At 44.7% G+C, this 22563-nt stretch overlaps 1 protein-coding gene and 1 non-coding gene across 13 annotated transcripts in view; both read right to left on the bottom strand.

Moving 5' to 3' along the window:
• Positions 1 to 4073: 4073 nt before the first annotated feature.
• PUM1 (pumilio RNA binding family member 1) overlaps positions 4074 to 22563 on the bottom strand; it is a 77923-nt gene continuing 59433 nt past the window's right edge. For 8 of the 12 annotated variants that reach the window (XM_052811850.1, XM_052811853.1, XM_052811852.1 and 5 more), the window contains 8 exons: positions 16551 to 16818; positions 15888 to 16017; positions 15028 to 15162; positions 13509 to 13646; positions 11685 to 11810; positions 10544 to 10665; positions 8892 to 9084; positions 4074 to 5843 (listed from right to left, as the gene is read on the bottom strand). In XM_052811850.1, the coding sequence (XP_052667810.1) occupies positions 5712 to 5843; positions 8892 to 9084; positions 10544 to 10665; positions 11685 to 11810; positions 13509 to 13646; positions 15028 to 15162; positions 15888 to 16017; positions 16551 to 16818 (1244 nt within the window). In that variant the 3' untranslated portion in view covers positions 4074 to 5711. The remainder of the gene's footprint in view (positions 5844 to 8891; positions 9085 to 10543; positions 10666 to 11684; positions 11811 to 13508; positions 13647 to 15027; positions 15163 to 15887; positions 16018 to 16550; positions 16819 to 22563) is intronic. The other 4 variants (XM_052811859.1, XM_052811854.1, XM_052811851.1 and 1 more) reach the window with 2 other exon arrangements.
• On the bottom strand, positions 8474 to 8559 carry LOC128153174 (small nucleolar RNA SNORD103/SNORD85). The gene has a single exon (XR_008238870.1). It is a non-coding gene; the product is annotated as a small nucleolar RNA SNORD103/SNORD85 (small nucleolar RNA).

A 22563-nucleotide genomic window follows, 5' to 3' on the forward strand; every position in this document is an offset into this window, starting at 1 on the left:
CGCCGCCGCCGCGCCGCCCTCCCCGCCGCGCCCCCCCCCCCCCCCCCCGCAGGAAGCGCCGGGCCGTATTCCGCCACCTCCTGCCCCACTCGCGGGTTGAGGCTCCCCCCGCCCGGCTGAGACCGCCCCGGCCCGGGCGCCGCCGCCGGGGGCGCCCCCGGACCCGGCCCGGGGTGGGGGGACACGGACGGACAGTGGGGTAGATAGGAGGATCTGGGGGCGAATGGGGAGGGGGGGGATCCAGGGGTAGATCGCGGGGGGGGGGGGGGGGGACGGGAGCCAAGGGGAGGTGAGGGGGGCTGGGACAGATGGGGGGACTCTGGGGTAGATATAAGGGGCATCTGGGGCAGACTGGGGGGATCCAGGGGTATATGGGAGGGCAGATGTGGGGACCCGGGGGTAGATGGGGGAGGGCTGGAGTGACCCTGGTGCAGATTGGGAGGACCCTGGGACAAATGGGGGGGGGGACCTGGGGCAGATGGGGGGACCCAAGGATAGACACTGGGGGACCTAAGGCAGATTGAGGGGGCCCAGGAGTAGAAGGGGGGGTGCTGGGTCAGATTGAGGGGACTCAAGGGTGGATGAGGTGGTGCTGAGGCAATGGGGGGACTCAGGGGCAGTTGGGGGGGGCCAGGAAGAGATGGGGGGGGACTCAGGGGGATACGAGGGGGGATCAACAGGCAGATGGGTGGGGCCCAGGAGATGGGGGGATCCTGGGGCAGACGGGGTCACCTCCGGGTAGACGGGGAAGAGGAACCAGGGGTAGGTGGGGGCCCCGGGATCTGCCTCCAGGGTGGGACCCTCACCCTGCCCCTCCCCTCCATGGGACCCTCGGTCACCCCTGGATGGGTGCTGGGGCCAGGGCCACCCCTGGGGGTACAACCCAGGAGGGGGGAATGCTCTGGGCAGAGCCAGGACTCGCTCCTGGCCCTGGGCCAATGGCTCACAGCACCGTGCCTCAGTTTCCCCTTTCAAAAAAAAAAAAAAAAAAAGGGATGACAGTGGGATCAGAGGATAGGGCAGTTCCCTGTCGTGACAGTGACTTCCGCGCGGGTACCAGGTGACCCTGGGGTGACTTTGGGCGTTCGGTCACCCTGAGGGGCCCGGGAGGCGGTGGCTGTGGGTGAGCTGGGAACAGACGTGATGGGATAGAAATGAGTCGTTTCTCAGCCACGTGTAATTCCTCCTAATGACTTTCGCACGCTTTCTGTGAAAAGCTTAAAAATATACTTGGATTCTCATAAAAAAACTCATTTGGATGCAAAATATACACCGGGAAGGGGCCAACGGGGGAGCGGGGGGGATTACCTGGGAGAAGCAGCACTGCCCTCCCAGCACTGTCAGTTTAGGAGGGGAAATCAGCCAAATTCAGCTAAAAATTGGGATGCAGCCCCTGGACGGGGAGAGCTGGGGCACGTCCTCAGCAGAGCATCCTCCCTGTCCCCTGTTTGATGGGAAACTCAGAGCAACCCTCTTCTTTGGGGGTGTGAAACATCGCGGGGGGGGGAGGCTCTGCCTCGGGGTCCCCACCTGAGTCACTTCTCTCTAATTGCGCTGTAATTAGCAGGATCCAAATTAATAATCATTTTTGTAAAAAAACTATCCTCAGCCAGAAGCTGGGGGGGGGGGGGGGGGCGGGGAGGAAAACCCGAGGAAAGGCTTTGGGTGGTGCAGAAACGCAGCGGGGATGGGTCGGGCTTCTCGGGGGAGGGGGTGTCCCTGGGGCAGTGGGGGGGTCCCTGGGGCAGTGGAGGGGGGGGGGCAGCGGAGAGAGCGGAGCCGCCGGGCCGGGGGCGCGTTGCTGGGGCTGCACCGCCCCGCCGTGGCCGCGGCCACCCCTGCAGCTCCGCCGCGCTGCCCCCCCCGCTCCGCGGGGGATGGAGCGGGGAGGCCAAAGTCCCGGCTGGTGTCCCCCCCCCGCAAGGGGTTGTCACCAGAGAGGTGGCCCCTGGCGCGTGGCGGGACCTGTATAGGACAGTCGGGGTCCCACGGGAGGGGGTCGGCGGGGGGGGCGGGTGGGACCTTTTGGAGCCCGCTGCGGCTTGGCTGGAAGCAGGAGGTCTTGTTCTGTCCGGTCGGGGTGAGCGTGATGGACCCTGGATGTCGTGATGGACCCTGGGTGGTTTGACGGACCCCAGCTGACGGGACGGATCCCTTCACATCCCTTCTCCAGCAGCCACGCTCAGGAATAACCAAAGAAGGGCCTGCACGGGGTGACCTGGCTGTGCTCTTCCCGGCAAGCCCCCACCGTGTCCCTTCCCTTACCCCGGCAGGGCCAACACCGCTGGCCGTGGGGCGGTTGCCCAGGCACTGCCGGGCAGAGCCTTCTCCCTGAGCAGGAGTTTGCGGGTCTGGGCAAGAGCCAAACCCGCTCCCGAACACCTTTGCTGCTGCGGTGCGAAGGGTGCCCAGGGTTAACCCTGGACCCACAGGTGTCCAGAAGAAGAAACACGGAGCCTGGGCTCTCACCCCGCTCTCAAAACCAAGATAGATGCGCCATGTGAAATTAAATCAGAAAGAAAAAATATCCCTTGCTTTCACCACATTCTGCCCCAAATCCACAGCCTTGCTGCTGCCTCACTGAGCTGCTCAAGCACTGTGCTTTAAATGAAGTGTTAAAGAGCTCAAAGAGCTGTAAGAGCTCCGAAGACTCCAGGACGTGGGACCCAAGTGCTCCCATAACCCTCGTGGCTCGGTGTGATGGCCGTTGCTTATTGCAAGAGGCGCAGGCTGGCTTCAAACTCAGGGCAAAAAAGGTGTCAGAGATCCCGAGTCAGCTCTCTTTGCTAAATTTAACAGGTGTGAAAACTGATTAAAACCACTGTTGGGTCACAGGGGTATTGGGTTTTGTTGAGGGGTGGGAAGAAGAAAGTGGCAGCATAGGAATGATCAGTAATTTGACACATACTCTGAAATCAAACATTTTAATGCGCTAAGCTAAAAAACCTAATTTCCTGTAAAATGGGAAGTTTCTTCCCCTCCATTGATTTATCACAAGTCACCCCATTTGCACAAGTGCTCAAACTTATTGGGATTTCCCACGATTCTGACGACAACCTTCAGAAAAGGGTCTTTCAAAGCAGCAGCCGCCAAACTGCGCCACAGGGAGAGGGAAAGTTCTGGACGCTGGTAAATGGAGAAAAATTGGTGGGAAGAAGAGGCCAATTTTCTCCACGAGCAAGGGTCACGCACGGAGTCCTGTGCAGTGGCACAGGGGATGAAATGCAGAGCTGGAGCTTCCCCGAGACAAGGGAACTGGGGGAATAAAGGACAATGAACTGGGGGTAGGGGTGGGACATGATGCGGGTGAGCAGGACAGTCCTAACTTTGCTCACCCAGTGCTGGACTCTGTGGTGAAGGAGAGCCTGTGACAGGGAAAATCCTCCAAGGAAACACAAGCCAAGCACTTGCTTTTGTTTTCTAGCAGTTCTCAATGAAGTAGAAAACATCACAGCACTCAGTACTGCTGCGGCATCCCCACCGTGACTGCCAGGTGCGGCTCCCCAGTCCCCTCCCAGCACCTTTCCCCCCCACACCCCAAAAAGTGAAGATGATGAGGATTCAAACAGCTTCTGCACAACCCTCGACTCCGTGGACCACCAACCCCAGCCGGCAGAGAGGGCAGGAGGGATGGGAAGATGAAAGCAGCAGAGGAAACCACAAGCGGAAGATGAGAGGTACCAGGGAAAGTTATTCCCTGCCCCTCTCTGCAAGAGCTGCAGTGCTTAAAATGACTGAGAGACACGTGGTGGTTGTTCACCTCCAACTCACTGCCAGAGGACAGAGGCTGTGGGTGCTACGAGTTTGTTCGGGCTCTGAAGAGGTTTAGATGTGCTCAAAGAGGCGGGGGGGGGGAAGCCAAAATCCCAGACCCCCAGAGGAGGGATGGCAACAGTGGGATGCAGAGATACATAAGTGGTTGCTCTGCTCTTTGTTATCCATGTGTTATCTGCTGCTCAGAGCAGACACGGCCGTCCTCGGCTGATGCAGGAAGGCTGCTCTTAAATAAGAGAGAGGGAAAAAGTTGTGGGGGTGGCACACTCTTCTGAAGGTGTTCAAAGTAAACACAAAGCCAGATTCCAAAGTTCTGTATTTTTCAAAATAAAGATCACACGTTGTTTAGAGACAATCTACACAAGAGTTACAAAAAATAGTCGCCAAGGCATAAGCATACACAGGTTTGTTAATTATACACATATGGTTACAAGTGTGCTTGCAAAAAAGTTCATTGGAAATATACACAAGGCTCTGTAAATGTACACCGTGTAGTGTTACAATTCTATATTCAAACAAGGAAAATTGACAGTATGTTACATTCACTTACAAGTAGACAAAATGCAAAATACAGTTCATCTTCTGTACAAAAAGGGAAGGTGATTCACACTTTACAAGGTGAAAAGGGACTCTGATTGTAAGGAAAACTAGGGGATTCTGTACTTTTGCACTTCTTGTTTCTTACTGTCACAAAATAAGCAAAACATTACTTTTTAAGATTCAAAAAAACACTATTTTGAACTGAATCATTTTTGTATAACATTTAGAAAGGATCGCTACTGTTCAACTAGGTGACAAATAAAACCAAGCATTTATTTTTTTTTTAAACATTAACTAGGCTGTATAAAGAGAACATTTCCTTCAAAAGAAAAAATTTACTTCTGGTTGAAATTACAATTTACAATATACAACACTATATGCTACGACCATAAAAGGTGTGAATATACACTGAAATGCACAGGTTTTGCTAATTCTTTTTTCTTACCAAAAAACGGGTTTATGTCGATTCAAACTTCTCCACATTTACATTACAGAGGTTTACAAATGTACAATTGTACAGTCAGAAGTATGTTCCACTACTAGGGTACATTATAGATACAGATCAGACATCAAAACAAGAAAATACTACAAATTTTTATATATGTAAAGTCTACACCAAGTATACACTATATATTTATAGAAGCAAGACCAAAGCCGAGTTGGATTTTTTTTTTTTCCTCATGCTAAATAATCAAATTGTGTCTCTCAATGTTAACAGAACAAACTGAGTAGGCAGTAAACAAGTACACCTGCCCCCCACTCCCTCGCTTTAAAAACTTTCTGGGTGTGTACGTTTTCTTCCCAAAAACGACAGCTAAGCTACCTCCTTTAGCATGTTATACTTAAAAAAAAAAAAAAAAAGGCAATTAAAAAGTTTCAAAAACTTAATTCTTCTTTTAAACTGAAGCTTTAGCAAGTTGAATTTTTTTTTATATTTATAAACAGCGTTAAATGCGTCCTTTGTGCCATTTAACTAAAATTCAAACTTCTTGCTGACTTTTGACTAAAAGGAGAAAAAACAGGTATTTGCAAAAAAGTTGCCTGCAAGGCAGATGAATTAAAAACTTTTTTTGTTGTTTTTTTTTCTTCAAACCAACCACCCTGAAAGTTTCCACATTTGGAATATAGATACAACAGTGAACAAAAATGTGGCCTTCCATGTACATTTGATACCTATGTACAAGTATTCTATACACCAGTAAAACAGCAGGGCAATTAGTTAATTAAAAAAAATAATTAGTACATGTTATGCATAATAAAATTAAAGAAATTTACAAAGGCTTTTCTTTTTTAGCAGTTTAGCAACCATAAAACATTTTCTAACTGTATACTGGAATATTGTTGGTTGCTGGTTGTAGATGCCGGATGGCCAGTGAGCTCCTTCCCAGTTCGCTGCCTCAAATGATACCGTTTGGTGGTCCACAAATGGGCCCTAGGTCCACCCCGTTCTTCATGTAGTATTTCTCCAGCTTGGCCAAAATGTGTTTGCCGTAGGTGTATTTACGCAGGGTAGCGATGTGAGGCCGGATCTAGGAGATAAAAGAAGAGTGAGTGAAGCTTCAGAACCCGAATTATGGCCACATCAAACGTGAGCGAGCTCTGGGTACCAAACTGGTCAGAGTGCTGGCCAGCAGCAGAAGACCACAAAAATGCCTGAAATATTGAAGTGCCATTTACTGTAATCACATCAATCACTGTGAATCAAGTTAACGTTCCATAACTCACTGATGTTATTTTTCGGAGGAACTTCTGGTCAAGCAGGTGGCATCGTCTTGAGCCATATTACTGGAATCCAGTTAGATCTGAGCGTATGGATGGATATAAGGCTTTGTCCCAAGAGAGGAGGCTGGAAAGACAGGACCCCTGGGTGCTCGACCTTCCCAAGGGTGCCCTGACATTCTGCCCCCAGCCCAAGGGCAAACACCCTAAGGCAGTAGAGGCATCAGAAGGGTCTAGTGAGGCTGAGCAGCTTTTCCTGAACATGAGCAGGGCCTTCTGCCTCCTTCCAGGCTACAGGCTGAAATTCAAAATGCTAAAAGCCTGAAAGAGTGGCTGGTATGAATTTCAGCAGTATATTTGAAAGAGCTACTGGGAGAGGCAAGCAGTATTCCTGGGCTGAACAGCAGTTTAATTTCTGAACCTGACAATTAAAATATTTATTTTAAGCAGAGAAGAGGTCTCTGGAAGCAAACTTCACCCGCTCACACTACTTCAGAGTAAAAGTCACTTTCAACGCCACTGTAATTACTGTAGCCAGGCTAAAACCACCTTTACTGCCAGAGCAGCCAGACACAGAAAGCTGTTTTGGTTGTAGTAACATCATTATGCTGCTGAAGTTCTCCTGGACAGTTTCAGAGGAACAAGGCATAAGAGCAATTCATTTTCATTACTAGATGAAAAATATCCCACACCACCAGCACATTCCTTCAATAACGCAATTACAATGGACTTTTTATTCTACAAGTGGAAGCTGTAGACAGGATGAGAAAATACGCAGACCATGATGTACAGCACTCCCTGCTCCTCCAGTGGCTACATCACCATTACTTGCCTAAGCCGGGACTGACCATAAAACTCCCATGGGAAATCCATCTCAAACTCATCGTATTTCATCAGCTCAGCCTCTAGCCGTTTAAATTCCTATTTCACTTCAAGGACCCATCCTGTAATAATCATAAATTGACGCCTCGGCCCTCCCCACATCCCATTTCCAAGAAGGTCTGACTGCTGCTCTGAGGTTAAGGAGAGGTAAAGCTCTGCAGGTCCAACAGTTGTTCTTTGTTCGTCTTCATTTCTAAGACAACTTCTTTTTTTTTTTTTTTAACTGACAGAACTGACTGTTAAAATTACTTTTCAATATTTTATTTTTTTTTAAATGAAACTGCTGTCTTTAACAGTAACACAAACTGCTTGTTTGTACTAATAGCAATTTTCACAATCCAAAAGCAACAGTCAATACATTCAATTTTCCCAGGCTTTCATTCAGCTTGATAACGTAGCTGAAATCTTCATATTCAGTCAGTCCTATTTAGCTGTCATCCCAGTTCTATTTTTGACAACCACACTGATAACCTAATTAGCATTTTATTCAAAAGACTTTGCTTGACAGAAAAAAGAACATGTCAGTAAAGATCATTGGTATATATATTTTTTTCATCATCAATGGTATATATATTTTTTTAATATATACCTCTCTATATAGATTAGCAAAGCTACAGGTCATTCTGCTACAATTAAACTGTGTATATCCCTTGCCATACATTTTTATTTAATTATCTTTATAATTTCTTTTGGACTGAACTACTCTGAATGATTCCTAAACCTGAGAATTAACCTCCCCAAAGATCATTTCAGCTGCATGTATGTTTTTTACATACTGATCAACTGCCTCATGTAGGTAAAAATCATCTCCCTTGCACAGATAATACCCACTTCTTTTTACAGAAAAATCACTTGGTCCATTTTACTCAAGGATTCTTAAATACACTTGATTTCACTGGGATTTGAATACCTGAAACTCTTCACAGTTTCTCTTAAAAATAACTAAATATGGGGTTTTCCAAGCCAGTGTTAGTATTTTATTTCTAATACGAGGTCTAGCTGTAGCTGGTTATTTTTCACAAAGTAACAGACTCCAAAACATGTGACTGAAGAAAATAATCTCAGTTCCACTACACATGTAAAAGCATATTTTTTTCCATTCATTACAATTATAGAGACCCTCAAATGTGACCTTTAAAAGCAGGAAAATGAAGACATCACCTGATTTTTAGAGCTTCCTGCCCTTGGGGCAGCAGGCATATAGCCTTAGGAGGCAGGACTGGCAGCAATGCATATTTAATGCATATTTAATTCCAAAATGTCTTCATTTTTGACAAATATTAAGTCCTGAAACTGTTACGCATGCAAATGCTGCAGCATAATGCTAAACCATGGAAGTCTCTCATCAAAACCGTACTCAAAACTGAGAAACAGAGAATTTGATTAATGGCTCCAGGCTCAGGCGCTACAGCAACACGCCCTGTTAACGCAGTGTTACCAGCCAACCTGACTGTCCTGATCAGGGCTGTAAAGCAGGGATGTGAAGTGACAAGGCAGTGCTGGCAGCCCTCAGAAATGCAACCAGCAGGTCTACACTCGGGCTTCAGGTGTATGGAGGTCTGGCTCGGCTCCACTGAGCGCATTAAACCGCTCTCATCAGCAAACGCTGTTCTCAGTGAGGGCAAGTGTGTCATCATCGCCAGACCTTCAGAGGACCCTCGCAAGGCACCAACTCGATGGCACTGCTGCAGTAAGTCTTGGTGGTTTTTAACAGCATTTGCTACACCACAAATGCAGAACTAGGTTACTAGGTCACAAGAGATTGCTATAAGCAACCAGCTAGTTTTAAGTCTAAATGGCATCCCGTTATTTCACATTTTCATATTTCAGCTACTACTGAAATATGCAACTTTGAAATACCTCCATCGTTAGGAAATTCTAATGGCAAAAGCAATCATCTCAGCCTTATTTTCTCTCCGCAGCCAGTGTGGCAGTCACAAGCCTTACATCCTTATCAATTGACGGCAGCTGCTTACCTTGTGCATGACAATCTTCCGCTGAGCTGGTTCTGCCACATCGATCATCTTCTGTACCACGTAGTTGGCGTACTGATCTTTCATCATGGTGTATAAGGCACTGTGAGGGCCATCATTCATAGTGCACACCTCATCGATCAACATGGCACGCTCCGTACGGGAGGCGTGAGTAACACATTTCTCCACCACGTTGCTGTAACAATAAAAGAAGGACAATTTGTGAGCACGCAACATCTCTACTGGGCTTTTCATTCAACCCCAAGGAGATCTCTTATGCATCTAGCAAGGGCAGACCATTTGGGAGAGACATATGTGCTGGCACAGAAGTTCAGCAATGTGAAACAGAAGAGCAGTCCAAGGAACTTGGGATCTGAGTGGGAATTTGGGTAAAGGACCAGTTTAGGTTTTATTTCACCCAAATTTGTGCAACTCTGCAACGATGCTGTATTTGAGATCAGTGTCTGTTCTCATAACGTGCCTATCAGAGAAGCTGATGAGTTGTTCTTTGTTTGGTTTTCTCAGTACTGGAGCTCAACGGGAAGAGAGGTCCAAGGTTAGAACAACAGGGAAACGCTTACTCAGGAACAAAAAGATCTTAGCAAAGGCAGAGAACTTCCAAAATTCCTGAATATATTAGATGACTAGTCTCTGCTCTCTGGAGAGCCAAGTTAAATAGGATATATGAAAGGGGACGAAGAGTTTTGCTAGTCTTATCTTCTGTATCCCTGACTGAATCATAAAATCACCAAGTGGTTTGCCACAACTAGTGCTCAGCTCAGGGGATATCCTACACTAATTAACGCTCCATCTGGAAAGAAGTTTAGAAAAAAAGTGCAAGGCAAGTCAGGGAGGTTGAATCTGAAATAACAACATTAAGATCACACTCTTCTAATTCTTGTTAAATGTTACACCTCCCTTGTGTCCATAAGTATTAAAGCACCATTTTACTAATCATAAAAAGGGGGGAATACTGAGCCTTTGAAGAGCTCAGCCTTCATGTTCAAATGCCTAGAAACACACACAAAAAAGAATCTGCAAATGTGGGAAGTATTACTGTGTCTTGACATCCACTAAGGCACCTGGATTTTGCTTCTACCTATGTGTAGCTCTGTAGCATCTGGATTAACAACCTCAGACTGCTGCAGCTTCCCTTAAGAGAATATCATTATGCATGTGTCTCAAAAAGGACCACAAGACTTAGCATATAAAAAGCCCAGATTCTTCTCTGAAAAGTAGGATGAAAAAGAATTGTTGCTACATTGATTTCCCAAATTCCCTTGTGGCTTGACACAGCATCCCAGGAGCAGTGAAACGCTCTTACGGCATGTTATTATACAAGGGATAGTGACCACTTAAAAAACACCAAAACAAAACGAAAAAAACCCACAACACACACAAAAACTCTTGGTCAAGGTTCAGGAACCTGGACGAGAGCTACTCTTCGACATCTTCATCCTCCTTCACTACAAGTTAAACTTACCTTGCCAGTCACTCATCCCACTTTATAAGCAGTTATAAATAGCCTTCTGTTGTTAAGCAAAAAGTTATTTTCACCTCCTTTCACCTACCTACGCCCCACCCTTAACTTCTGCAACTCTAGCATGTGTCCATGCTCCCACAGGGCGTGGAGACTTCAAGGAACAAATTCATACCTAGCAAATTTATGTTGACTCAACACGAGCACGTTGCCTCTAATTTCTGCTACAATCTTGCTCTTATCCTCAGGCCGACCATGTTCTAGTACATGCTGGATAACATAGTTCCCATACTGATCCTGTTTGAGAGACAGCAGAAGTGTGTGACAAAATGTGGAGAGGAACCATTAATATCAAACTAGCTCCCAATGTGCATTAAGACTTATAAACTTGAACTAAGCACTAATTAAAATATCTATTGTACAAATCATGTAAATACTTTCTACTTCTATAAAAACGTGCATTCTAGAGTTTTACCAGGAGGTAAAATGCTGCATCTTTGTACCAATTGCAAAACTCAAAACAACGTCCTTGAACATGAAATGTCAATACTCTGCTTATTTTGAATTTCTTTGCTTTCTCCAGGTTCAGACATACCAAATCACATGTCCTGGAGGGCTGTGTCATGGTTCTAGCTACAGAAGACTGTCCTTATGCATGTTCATATTCCGAATGTGTGTATATTCATATCACAAGATATCTATTTTCCCAGTTCAAAATACCAGAGGCACGACCCGATGCCTTGCCTCCATGCCCAACCTCTTCCCACCTTCCATGTGCTAAATAGGTGAGCATATATGACAGGGTTCATTTGCTGTTATATCCATTGTGCCCCAACACCAGAATCCTAGTAAAACAAGTTCTCAGAAGGACTGCGAAAAGAAGAAAGGCAGCCAGGAAGGGGGTGTGCATAAAACAACCACATTTTAAGAACCCCAATTACTTGGCACTTTTTTTTCCTAGAAGTAATCAGCTTTTCCCATCAACTCCCTTTAGGTCTTACCTGTACTGTAACTTCTGGAGTGAAGCATTAGGACACGCACCCACTCAATACTTAAGATCCTTTTCAAAAAGGAAAGTAACTACAACTTTGATACCTGCTGGATATTTGCACATAGCCAAAACAATTAGTGGTGATACATTTCTTATCTGCCGTGTTCCTTCCCATTCCTCATCAGGAACAGAGCTCCTGTGTTCACATCACCCCAGCAGCACTACAGCTGCAGTCCCAAATAGGCTGCCAGGAGCTTTCCTCCCAATACAAAGCAGTAACTGAGAAACATCTCGCAGCACCTGCACTCCCCCTTCCCACACTGACCTGAACAAGCTGCTCGGTGTGTTGGTGAAGTTCCTCCAAGATGGGAAGGGTCTGCTCAGGAAGACAGTGCTCGAGGATCCTCTGGATTACACGACAGCCATATGGATGTGTAGACAATGCAAAAACCTGCGTTCAACAAAGACAGGCAAGCACAGGCAGCAACACATCTGTTAGTCTTTGTGAATCCTAGAAACCTTTCGGAATTAAATGAACACATGGCGTTTTTTTTCCCAGGCATGGTAGGTAATGCCAGCTTGCAGCAGGGCAGCTCCAGATAGCACAAACTGAAACTGGAAACATCTGTTCCCCACTGCCACAGGACTAACTGGGTGATCACAGGCACATCACATCCCTACCTGTGCTTCAACTTCCCCATTCATGAAACAGGAAAACAAATGGTAAAGCCTCTTGATTAATAAAAAGAACACCGGGACAGCCAATCATTATTAGAAGCCGTGTTAAAACACTGTTTCAGAAGAATAAATCCAGCATACTGTTTGCCAGCTACGTATTTTAAGCTATGTAAGAAATGGCATGAACCAGAAAGGTTAAAAGTGCTCAGCAAAGGATTTTCCTCAACTATTTGGATTTGTTTAAAAGCCTTAGCTGTGCTTAGGAGAAGTGACAACAAAGAACCTTCTTTCTCATTTCTAACGGATTACCAAATCTGTTGGTAAGAACATGACACATTTTATTAGTGCTGCACAGTTTTCTGTCTAAAGCACAAAGTCCTATTTGGTTGCTTAAAATTAACAAAAGTAGCAAATCCAAGCACTGAAGTTAAATTGACAGTCTACAAAATTTTAATAACTATTGAGTAAACTGTGCAGGAAAACAGGACTTGAAGTACAATTAACTGCAGAAAAATAGTCTTAAAGCGATAAGTTTAATCTTCCATATGAAAGTTGATGAAACTGGGACAGCTGGTCAAAGAAATGTCAGTGCCATCAACGAAGTTCCCAGAGGTATTTCTGCCTTGCCTAACTCCCTAGTGGAAGGTCCAAAGGTAAACTCTAACCAGCAAATCTGCTGAGCCAGTTTCCTGGCCAGCTAGAATCCTGCTTGTTTTGACATAGCCAAACAAGTCCCCACTTTCACAGCTGTTCCAGGAGCAGCCAAACTAATGAAGCCTGGTTCCTGCTATAATAACCCCAGGCTATCCTCACACCCCTGTGGCAAATCCCTCAATGCTTCAAAGTCCCCCTCCAAAGCCAATTAAGTTGAAGTTGGAAACGCCCAAACCAGTGCTTTTGTAATGGAAGACAAGCTGACTACACGCAGAATAAGACAAGCTGGCAGAATAAAGCCAGCTACACAATTAATATCCAGGACATCAGTTCAGGAGAAGATACCAAGAAAAAAACTAGGAGAACAAAGCACAAGTAACTGCCCTTTTCTAGATTAAACTCATGGTTTACCCCTGGTCTGAGACCTTTGGGAAACAGCAGTCCTCTAAGCCATCCTCACAGACAGGGATCGTAATGAAAGTTTACTATACCCATCACAAAACGCTGCTCACCACCTTTACTATGAAGATAGATTAGCAAGAGACCTGTTTTCCCCTCCATCAGTCAAAAAATACTTGATGTTCCAGGAAAACAGATTTTTGCAAGGATGCTTTACTGTGATATACCTGCACAGAAATGGTAAAAGATATGACCAAAGAGTTTCTAGGCTCCCTAACGCTGCTGCACAGACCTTTCAACTGATGCTTGCTAAAATTTAAAATTCAAAATAGTTGAACAAGTTACAGCCACTCTCATGCTATTCAAAGCAACATATAAGAACATGAAGAATGAGTCAGTATCTTGGTCAAGGACTTACCTGTCCCTTAAATGCATCAATGATAAACTGCAGGGACTGAGGCTGCACACACTCAATACACTTCTGCACCACATGATTACCATTCTGGTCTTTCACGCACTTCAGGACATGGCCATCCAACTCCCGTACCATCTCATTCTATTAGGAGGAGAGAAGGACAAACAGAAAGCACCACCAGGATTCACGGCTGATAAATACAAAGTTTTCATTGCTAAACGTGGTCAAGAATATGAAAGGTATGAAGGATGCACCAATGTATTTCAAACTGGAAGTTTTCCAGTGGCCAGGTGCTGAGATGAAGCTTGCTGTGCTACAGAAACCACCAAGAAAAATACTATTACGAAATTAAGACAAAGCACTCCTTTCATTAAACGTGTCCTCTTAGAAGTATCCAAATTTAAGAAATTTTACTGATCCACAACTTTACTAGGCATCCCCCATTTCCTCCTCTGCTCCCCTCAAAGACAAAGAAATCTGAAATGCCCAAACTTCACAAACTTTTCCAGTATCAGCTTCATATGTTGCTAAAATGGGGTCAGCACTGGGATGAGAACTTGCTAGTATTTTACATAGGCAAGGTAATACGGCATGATAATTAAGGAATCCGAGCAGATAAAGTTTAGATATGACTAATGTACCACACTTGCAGGCTAAAAGCTTCAGAGTCAGAAAACGGAGAACGACAGTTTTGGGGAATTTAACGATACTACGAAACTGGATGAGTTCAGTTTTGCAACTGATACAAACCCAGGCATTTCAGGAGCACAGAGTACTCAAAAATACCATTCTGGAGGAAGACAATTAGTAAATCCTTGGACCAGCAGTGAGGGAGCTTGGGCACCACCCTGCTAACACACTAAAACAACAGCTTAGCTCAGGCTCAACCTAAAGGGAATGAGCATTCCTAAAGCCTCTTTCAGTTTTTTAATTTAATAACCTACATTGAGATTCTTGTATTACGATTCCTAACACCTTTATTAGCTAGCTTGCTGAGCGTATTTTCCATCTTAATTCATTGTTCATAAAACCCTAGAGGAACTACTTTATTAATGAGCTTTGAGTGGCACTCTGGCTATCATCCACATCTCTCCAATGCCAGGCCTAGCTCAACAGGAACTAGGAGCTCCTCATACATCTCACTGCAGGAAAGCAGAATATTGACCCACATATCAAAGCAGTGGTATCTCAGTGAACGTTAAAGGCAAAACTCTGGCACTGCTTCTTTCAAGGGATTTAAAAATGTCTTCTAATTCACCATCATTCTCAGTTTCCCCTACATACATAATCTGATTTCAGGGAATTAACAGAGAACCAACACCAATACCAGTTAAGTGGAACAAGGAGATGACAATGAGACCCAAGAACAGCGTCACACACTTTTATCATGCACATGAAATGTAACAAACATGCCATAAACCAAACCAAAAGAACACCAGCCACAAGAGGAACAGAAGGTCGCAGTTCAGGTCACCAAACAGGAACGTTAAACATCAAGAAGAAAGTTAAAATTGAAACTTACAATTACCTGCTGGTCTGGGGGAATAAACTCAAGGGCCTTCTGGATCACCCTACAGCCGTACATCTGCAGAGCCAGGGACAAAACATGGCCACGGATACGTTCTGCCAAGGCTAACTTCTGTTCCAGGCTGCCAAACTGGGAAGATGAAAACTATTCACTACAAGCACAAAACCCTCAGGTGGCCAAGCGGCACAGCAGCCCTCCCACACTGTCACACCGAACTGTTAAACAAGAAACACTGTGCCTACTGAAAAGAAAATACCAACCACACCTCAATGGATGTGAACAGGCACAAGCCAGATGCCTGTTCTGTGTCTCAGACGTGCCTGATACATGTGAAACTAACTCCAGAGTCAAAGGTGCTGGAGCCACCAGGGTGACATGTGCCAGTTCACTAACCCGTGACAGGGTTGATATAAAATCACTGGACAGAAGAACCATGAAAGCTTGGTGGAGAAGGAACAGACCAGTTTCAAGAAGGAGACATGGGTGTCTGCCCAACCTCCTGGTATGAAAAAACAACACTTTGTTCCAGCGGATGCTGTTCACTGGAAAAGTTTCTCTGGCAGCTCAGCACAGCATCCTTGAAAAGTCTTGTTGGACCTAGATCTCCTGGATATGCTGCTATTTATTCCTACACCTTTTGCATGTCAAAGCAAAGTGTTACTTTTCAGATGAATCTTTGAGTCCCACACCTCAGTCACCCCAACAGGAATGATGCAACAGCCTGTGGGGAGGAGATGACATCAGTGTTGACAGATATCCACCGTTTTAGCCATATACCAGTGTTTCTACGAGCTTGTCCAATACCTCAGGACAGCAGGCATCCGAGTAAGACTTGCAGGGGAATGCAGACTTACTTCAAAGAACTTCTGGATGACGTAATTTCCAAATACATCGACCATCAACTGATAAGCTGCCTGGAGGATCTCGTTGAACACAAGCTGACGTTCCGCTGGGGTAGCACGCTCCAGTTTCAGCTGAATAAACCTGAAAAATACGACTGGTGTGATGTCGCTGGCACATATGCCCTCAACACATTTGTTAATACAAATCCTTTCCAAAGCCTCATACACTAAGCTCTTGCAAAACAAATCTTTAAAACACAGGTGCCCTATCCAGCAATCTGAACCCTCGGGGTGGTCGCAGCCATGAGGTCCGTAGCCACACATCATTGTCAGTACCCCAAAAATCTCCTCATTCCAAGCAAAGCAGATCTCAATAGAGTAATAAAGAAAGGTCTCGTGTCCAGACAGCTCTTTAAAATGCATTAAAGCTACGCCAGTGGGACTAGCAAGCAAATTACAAAGCAAACAAGCTCTTCTTTAGAGGAGGAACTCCTGCTATCAGCATTTGTACCCAAACAATCTTTAAAAAGAAGGGTCAGAGTGTTACACTACTTGTCTTTTCACACCTCCTTTTCCTTGTTCTGCCTCTCTGCTTCAGGATGTGATAAAAATTGCAAATGATGCTAAGAGCAGCTGTCCCAAGAGCTTCCCATAGCACAAGGTTTTTAATCCCACCTGGAACCATGCTGATCTTGGGAGAACTCCATGATGTGCCCAGCAATCTCCCTCAGCTGTAAATTAGGGTACCGGTTATTGCGAAAGTCTTCAAGCAGCCTGCTTCGGCCAGAGGGCATAACATCAGACATCCCATAGCGCAAGCGAGATGAAGGGAAGAGCGTACTGCTGGGGCTGAAGAGGCTGGAGGCACTGCTTGCACTGCGGTACTTGGCTTCAGCTCCAGGAGCGGCAGAGATGTAACGGCCACTCCCATTTGTGAGCCCTCCTGCAAGTCATAAAAACAAGGGTATTCCACAAGATGAAATAAAGTGGCCAGGGGATTCATTTACAACATGTGCATGCCATTTTACTTCTATATACTCCTTTTCCACTGAGATGGGTTTCTGACATTGGTTCAGCTGGGAAGTGTTCTCAACTAAGCTAAACCAACTGCCCGCAAGATAATTTATATGGGGACATGTTCAAGCATCATTCCTTAGCATGGCACCATTACATTAAGTTAGGAACAGCTATAGAGTTCAGCTAAGAAAAGACTGTAACAACTTCTGTTCCTTGCTCTGCGTTGAAACTAAAACAGACAAATGTTAATCCCACCACTTGCATCTTTTTGCTCATTTGTGGTTTCTAATTACCTTATCCTCCATCCTCGGGTTTTTTTTCACCTATCCTGCTGCTGTGTGAAAGATTGATTTGAAAGAAGCGTACTGGGGGTGGGGGACAGAATTAAGACGAAATTAGATAAGAAAAGGGAAGCAAGAAGCAAGTATAAAAATTTTGGGTATAAAAGCCATAAAAATCACTCTTAAATACAGGTAAATAACAATAAATTAAAAACAATAAATAAATAAATACTTCAAAAAATCCTGTGCTTTCACAAATGCCCTGAAGATTTTCATCCATATTTAGACAGCCGCCAAGTTAGCCAGTAACAGCTATATGAGGAATAGGTAATGATTCATCATATAGTTAGTAAACTGCAAGCGTTGATAGGAACCAACTTAAAACCTTTAAATGCTGTTTCCTTGCCCATAATTTTTCAAAATTTGCTTCAGAGCTATGGCAGAGGATTCTTCCCTTTCTTGCAGGGCTCGGGATCCCTCTGCTGGTCAAAGACCGCAAGATGCCTTGAGTGAGTACGGTTTTTCCTGGGTGGGACAGTCCTCCCAAGAAAAATATTATCACATGGGAACCTGCCACCTGAAAGACCAATGTGAGGCAGAGAACGCAAACCACCTGAAAAAAAAAAAAAGCTACAAGAAGTCTTTGCACAGGAGGGAAGACCTTCAAGGCAAACACTGGTAGGGCTGTCTGCAGAGAGAAGAGACCACCTCCTGGCAGCCGTGCCCATGACAGTGTCTGGAAAAAAAAATATTAAATAAAATAAAAAAAGAGCTGAGTGAACTGCACTCCTCTGCCATCAATGCCTGAAGGAAGCTCCCATGCAGGAAACACTGTATCAGAATTAAGTATCTGATAACGGCCTAATTAAGTTCCCCTGTCTCTGAGCTGGGCAAACATGTTCTGACTTCTCCAGAGCTGGTGCCAAAGCTCCGCTTTCTTGAGGAGACTTGAGAGCTTCTTGTTCACATCTCTTTTTTTATGCTGCCTTGCCAACGGTGCAGCCATCATCTTCTCTACCTACCTAACTTCTTAATTGAGCAAGAAGTCTGAAAAGTGACCAAGTGATATTCCTTACTGCTGGAAGGACCAGGATGTTCAAAGGAACAGTTAATCACCTCTCAGGTAAAGGAAACCCAACAGTGACAAGCTGAGCAACGGTGTACTGATGTTTTTCCATGGCATTCAAAGAGCTCAGAATTGCCACTTGTTTTTTGAAAGCCTGGAGCAAATAAGAGTCATACCAGTAACACGCTGAAGTGGAAAACTAGTTCCTGATCATCTACAAATGGCTGTAAGAGGAAAGGGTTTAGCTGTTATCACCTCTGCCTTATCTCTTAGTTAAGAGGGAAAGCACAGTTTGTGCAGAAAAAGTCTTCTCTGTTAGAGGTTTTCTGAGAAAAACCTTCTGATCTTTTTAGAGATTCAAAATAAACCACAAATTACTCCAGTTTTCTACCTGTCTCTCTTTCTTCTGGAGATGCTGTCTGCAGGTCTCTCCATGATGTTCAACATCATACTGGGAATTAAGAGACTGTGGGGAACAGGTTTCCTAAATCAAGCAAGCGCTTCTGAAACCCACCTGTCAACCACCAAAGGTCAGAAACATTGGAACGTCTCAAGCTCCTTTATGCCAATGTGTGGCTGGGAATACAGTGACTTTGCCAGATCCCAGACTTCGGTGGGATCTTACCAATAACTACAATGAAACAGCTCCTTGTTCAAGAGCAGTACACAGAGGCTGGAAGCTCCTGAAGCTCTTAGGGACGCTAGAGTAGAACAAAGGGGGCAAAAACCCCAAAGAAGGGACAGGACTCCTGCAAGATGTTGGCACCAATCAGTTCTGCATCCTCAGCCAGAACAAACTTCAAAAGGGGGGGGTCTACAAACCCTGTGGAAACATCCTATCGTGCTAACACCATGCTGCCCATCCAATGCACCCTGCATTGATATATGACAGCAAACCAGCGCTGTATACAGTACATGGAGGTTGTATGGAAGTGATAGCTGTGGTGTGATTCCGTCTCTGAACATACCGACCATATTTTCTTAAAAGTGTCTGGGATATGTCAGGAAAAATCTGCATCCGGGGAGGACAAAGTGGGGACTCCAAGGCGGACATGTTACTTGGACTCACACCACAGCCATAACAACTGAGCGTTTCCTATTTTGAAATGGTAAGTCATCTTCTCAGTGCTTGCTGGGACACTTGAGACAGATGTTAACCTGAAAGAATTACTGATTGGGGGGGGGGGGGGGGGGGGGGACGGGGACGGGGACGACGATGAAAGGATGAGTCAAAAAGAAAACAAGGGAAGAAACACAAAGGCTGCTCTCTGAAAACAAAGCACTTCTTAAGCAAGCTTCCAGGGGACTTTTATAAGGCCCTCAAATTGCTCTGCAACGCAGGAGTTCCCAGTATGAGAAATGCCAGAACAATAGGAAAAAAAAGGAAGATAAAAAGATGGCTCTGTGAGAAAGCAGGCGGAGAAGTCCCTGCTGCTCTCCCCTACGAAGGGCTAAGCGCAGAGGTGCCAGGCAGCACCCACCCAGGCGAGGGGACCCCACGCTCCCTCCCCGGGGCTGGGAAGGGAGGAGCCAGCCAGCCCGGAGACACCCCCACCAGCATGACTGTCCCAACCTGTCACCCCATGCAGCCCGCTGCTGGGGTGTGCCACCAGCCACCCAGGGAGACACAGCCCTACAGCCCTCCCAGTCGGTCACAGCTAACTGGTTATCAACTCCCCAGCCAGTTTTCCCCAAAAATCTCTAATAAATTAAATTCCCACATGCATGTATCAGCTTCCTCTCACCAATCCTGCCTTTTAAATTACAGGCTGACTACAGTATGGGACAGCTCTCTCCCAAGCAGCTTCTGCAAGAATATCATAACATTAAAATAATTAGTTATCCGCTGCAAATTCTGATCCCCATTCCAAACTGGGAAAACCCAGAGCCGGACACATTCAGCCCCAGGGTGCAGCATGGTAAGTGTTTCTATTGACCACGCTAGCTACATACACAAGGGCTGGCAAAAACTGGTTGTGGAACTACATGAACCAAGGTGAAGCATAACCTGGCCAAAATTAAATTTTAGAATTTAAAAAAATGTATTTAGCAATTTATAATTCTATAATTTTGATCAATAGTGGGGAAGAAGAGGGCCCCTGTTGCCTTTAGCACCCAAAAGCACGTATTTATTTACAGTTGCTTTAACCTAGCTATGCACAGTTGCATATGTTGCATACACCTTCGAGTTTAAAGCATGTATTTAGCTCAGCCTTCCTCCTCCAGTAGTTCTTTTCGTAAGAACTGGCTGCACGGTTATTTCAGGTACTCGTGATTGCCCAGACGTTTTACAAGGTCACTTTACAACACTAGAAAAAAACCTAGCTTGATAAATACACACCATTTTTCACAGCTATGAGCTTTCAGAAAGCCTGAAGAGCCAGAGCTGAATCTTTGCACACATCACCAACCCAACAAATGATTGACTTGCGCATCCATGAGACATGACAAAGTCAAACCCACAACTTACACTGCGTTTAACCATAGATTTGCTGATTGCAAGTCAGATTTAATGCCAACTTCTTAGGTCTTTACGTAACCCTGAAATCAAAGTTACTTGAAGTGACTCTCCCAGGTTATCTTCCTCCATGTAACACGGTGGTAGGACGTGGTTCTAAACCCAACTGCTCTAATTGCCCTTTTTGCAAACAATACGTTTGGGTGTTCCCATCTGTCCTTTCATTTTTAGATATTTACAAATACTCCTCATCCTCTTTATCACAAACCACTTCTGATATCACTCCAAATAGAAAAGGAATCACCCTCAAGCTTCTTATAAGGAAAAACAATGCCTGTGCTGTTTTTATAATATTAAAACTTATTTTACAAATAAAGGAAACTAAACTACATTTAACACTGTCTTCCATTACAGGTGAAAGAGAAACTTTAAAAAATAAAATTATCTTTTACAGATTTCAAGGTGAAAAACACACAAATGCAGAGCTATTCTACGTGAGATTTTTTTTTTTTGTGTACCAAGCAGAATCAGCCACAGAGGAAACCTGGCTACAAGGAGAGGAATATTTTGTCAAGATGGGAAGACCCATGCTAACTGCTCTGGGTTACCATTTATGTAAATGGTAACTCCACTTCCTTTCCAGAGTTTGTTCTCAAACAGATTAACCTCTCTGATCCAGTTTTTAAGATTCATTCTTTTGTTTGCCTGCAGGGGAAACAGACTTTTTCTAGTGCCAGATTTGGAATCTGGTTAGTCTTCAGCATTAATTTATTGTAGCTATTTAACTGTCAGCTTAAGGACTGTACAGCTGCATAAATAAAGCTAAAAAGCCTTCGAATTCTATTAAAGTTCTGAACAAGGAAAGATGGTAAATCTAAACTTGATCTCAAAAAATCACATTTATTACTATTCCATGCTAACCTTTAGCCAGCATCAAATTTATCACACATGCATGTAATAAACATGATCAATATAGTATTTGATGAGTGTGTGTATATGTATGGAAAATGTTCTGATAACCAAAAGTTTTGTTAAATCCAGACAGACATGTGACAGAACCAAAACAAGGTGATTTTTTAAGCACCTGGTGCAGATGCAACGAATAACCTATCTTGTTTCTTTATGAGGCCTGGAAATGAACACTTCAGGAAGGTCAGATGAGCATTGCTTTATTATTTAGTATTTGCTTCATTTATTTTAAAGATTTACTTTATTATATGTAAGAGCTCTGGGCTAACTAGAAGCTCTTCCAGAAGATGTAGTTTGCATAAAGTAATGTATCTTACCAAGATTAAGAAAGCCTCTCCCATGCACTAATGCGCTTTTGATAAGGCCACATTGATGGGAAAATTTCAAAAGCAAACTCACAAAATCCTCAGCTAAAAGCTAAGTAGTGCTCCAGATAACATTGCATATTTTGGTTAAAAGATGAAACTGTATTCTAAGCTTATTAATTTATTATTGAAAACTTAATGGCTATTTTAAAACATTTGACAAGTTTAAGGATCAGCCCTACATATCTATTTTATTCAAGGATAACAAACAATTGGTGCTGTTACCAAGGTCTGCGCAAGAAAGCCAGTTTGTTTTTCAAACACTTGGAAATGTTGTTATCTGTAATGTAGAGATAGGAAACAAGGAGGCAATACATAAACCTTCCTGTTAAACAGCTGAGCTACTGCAAGAGACAAACACGTAACATAGGCGCTACAACTCCTGCTTCAGTGTTTCACCTACTTCTTCTGCAAAAGCAGGGACCCTGCCACAGGAGTAAGAGCAGCAACCAGGCAGCAGGTACCTCACCTACCCAGCAGTGGGGTGTTCACATCTCTGCACCAAGGGACAGCAGAGCAGTAACCTGCAGTG

This window comes from Harpia harpyja, chromosome 16 (genome assembly GCF_026419915.1).
Source record: "Harpia harpyja isolate bHarHar1 chromosome 16, bHarHar1 primary haplotype, whole genome shotgun sequence".
Classification (NCBI taxonomy): domain Eukaryota; kingdom Metazoa; phylum Chordata; class Aves; order Accipitriformes; family Accipitridae; genus Harpia; species Harpia harpyja.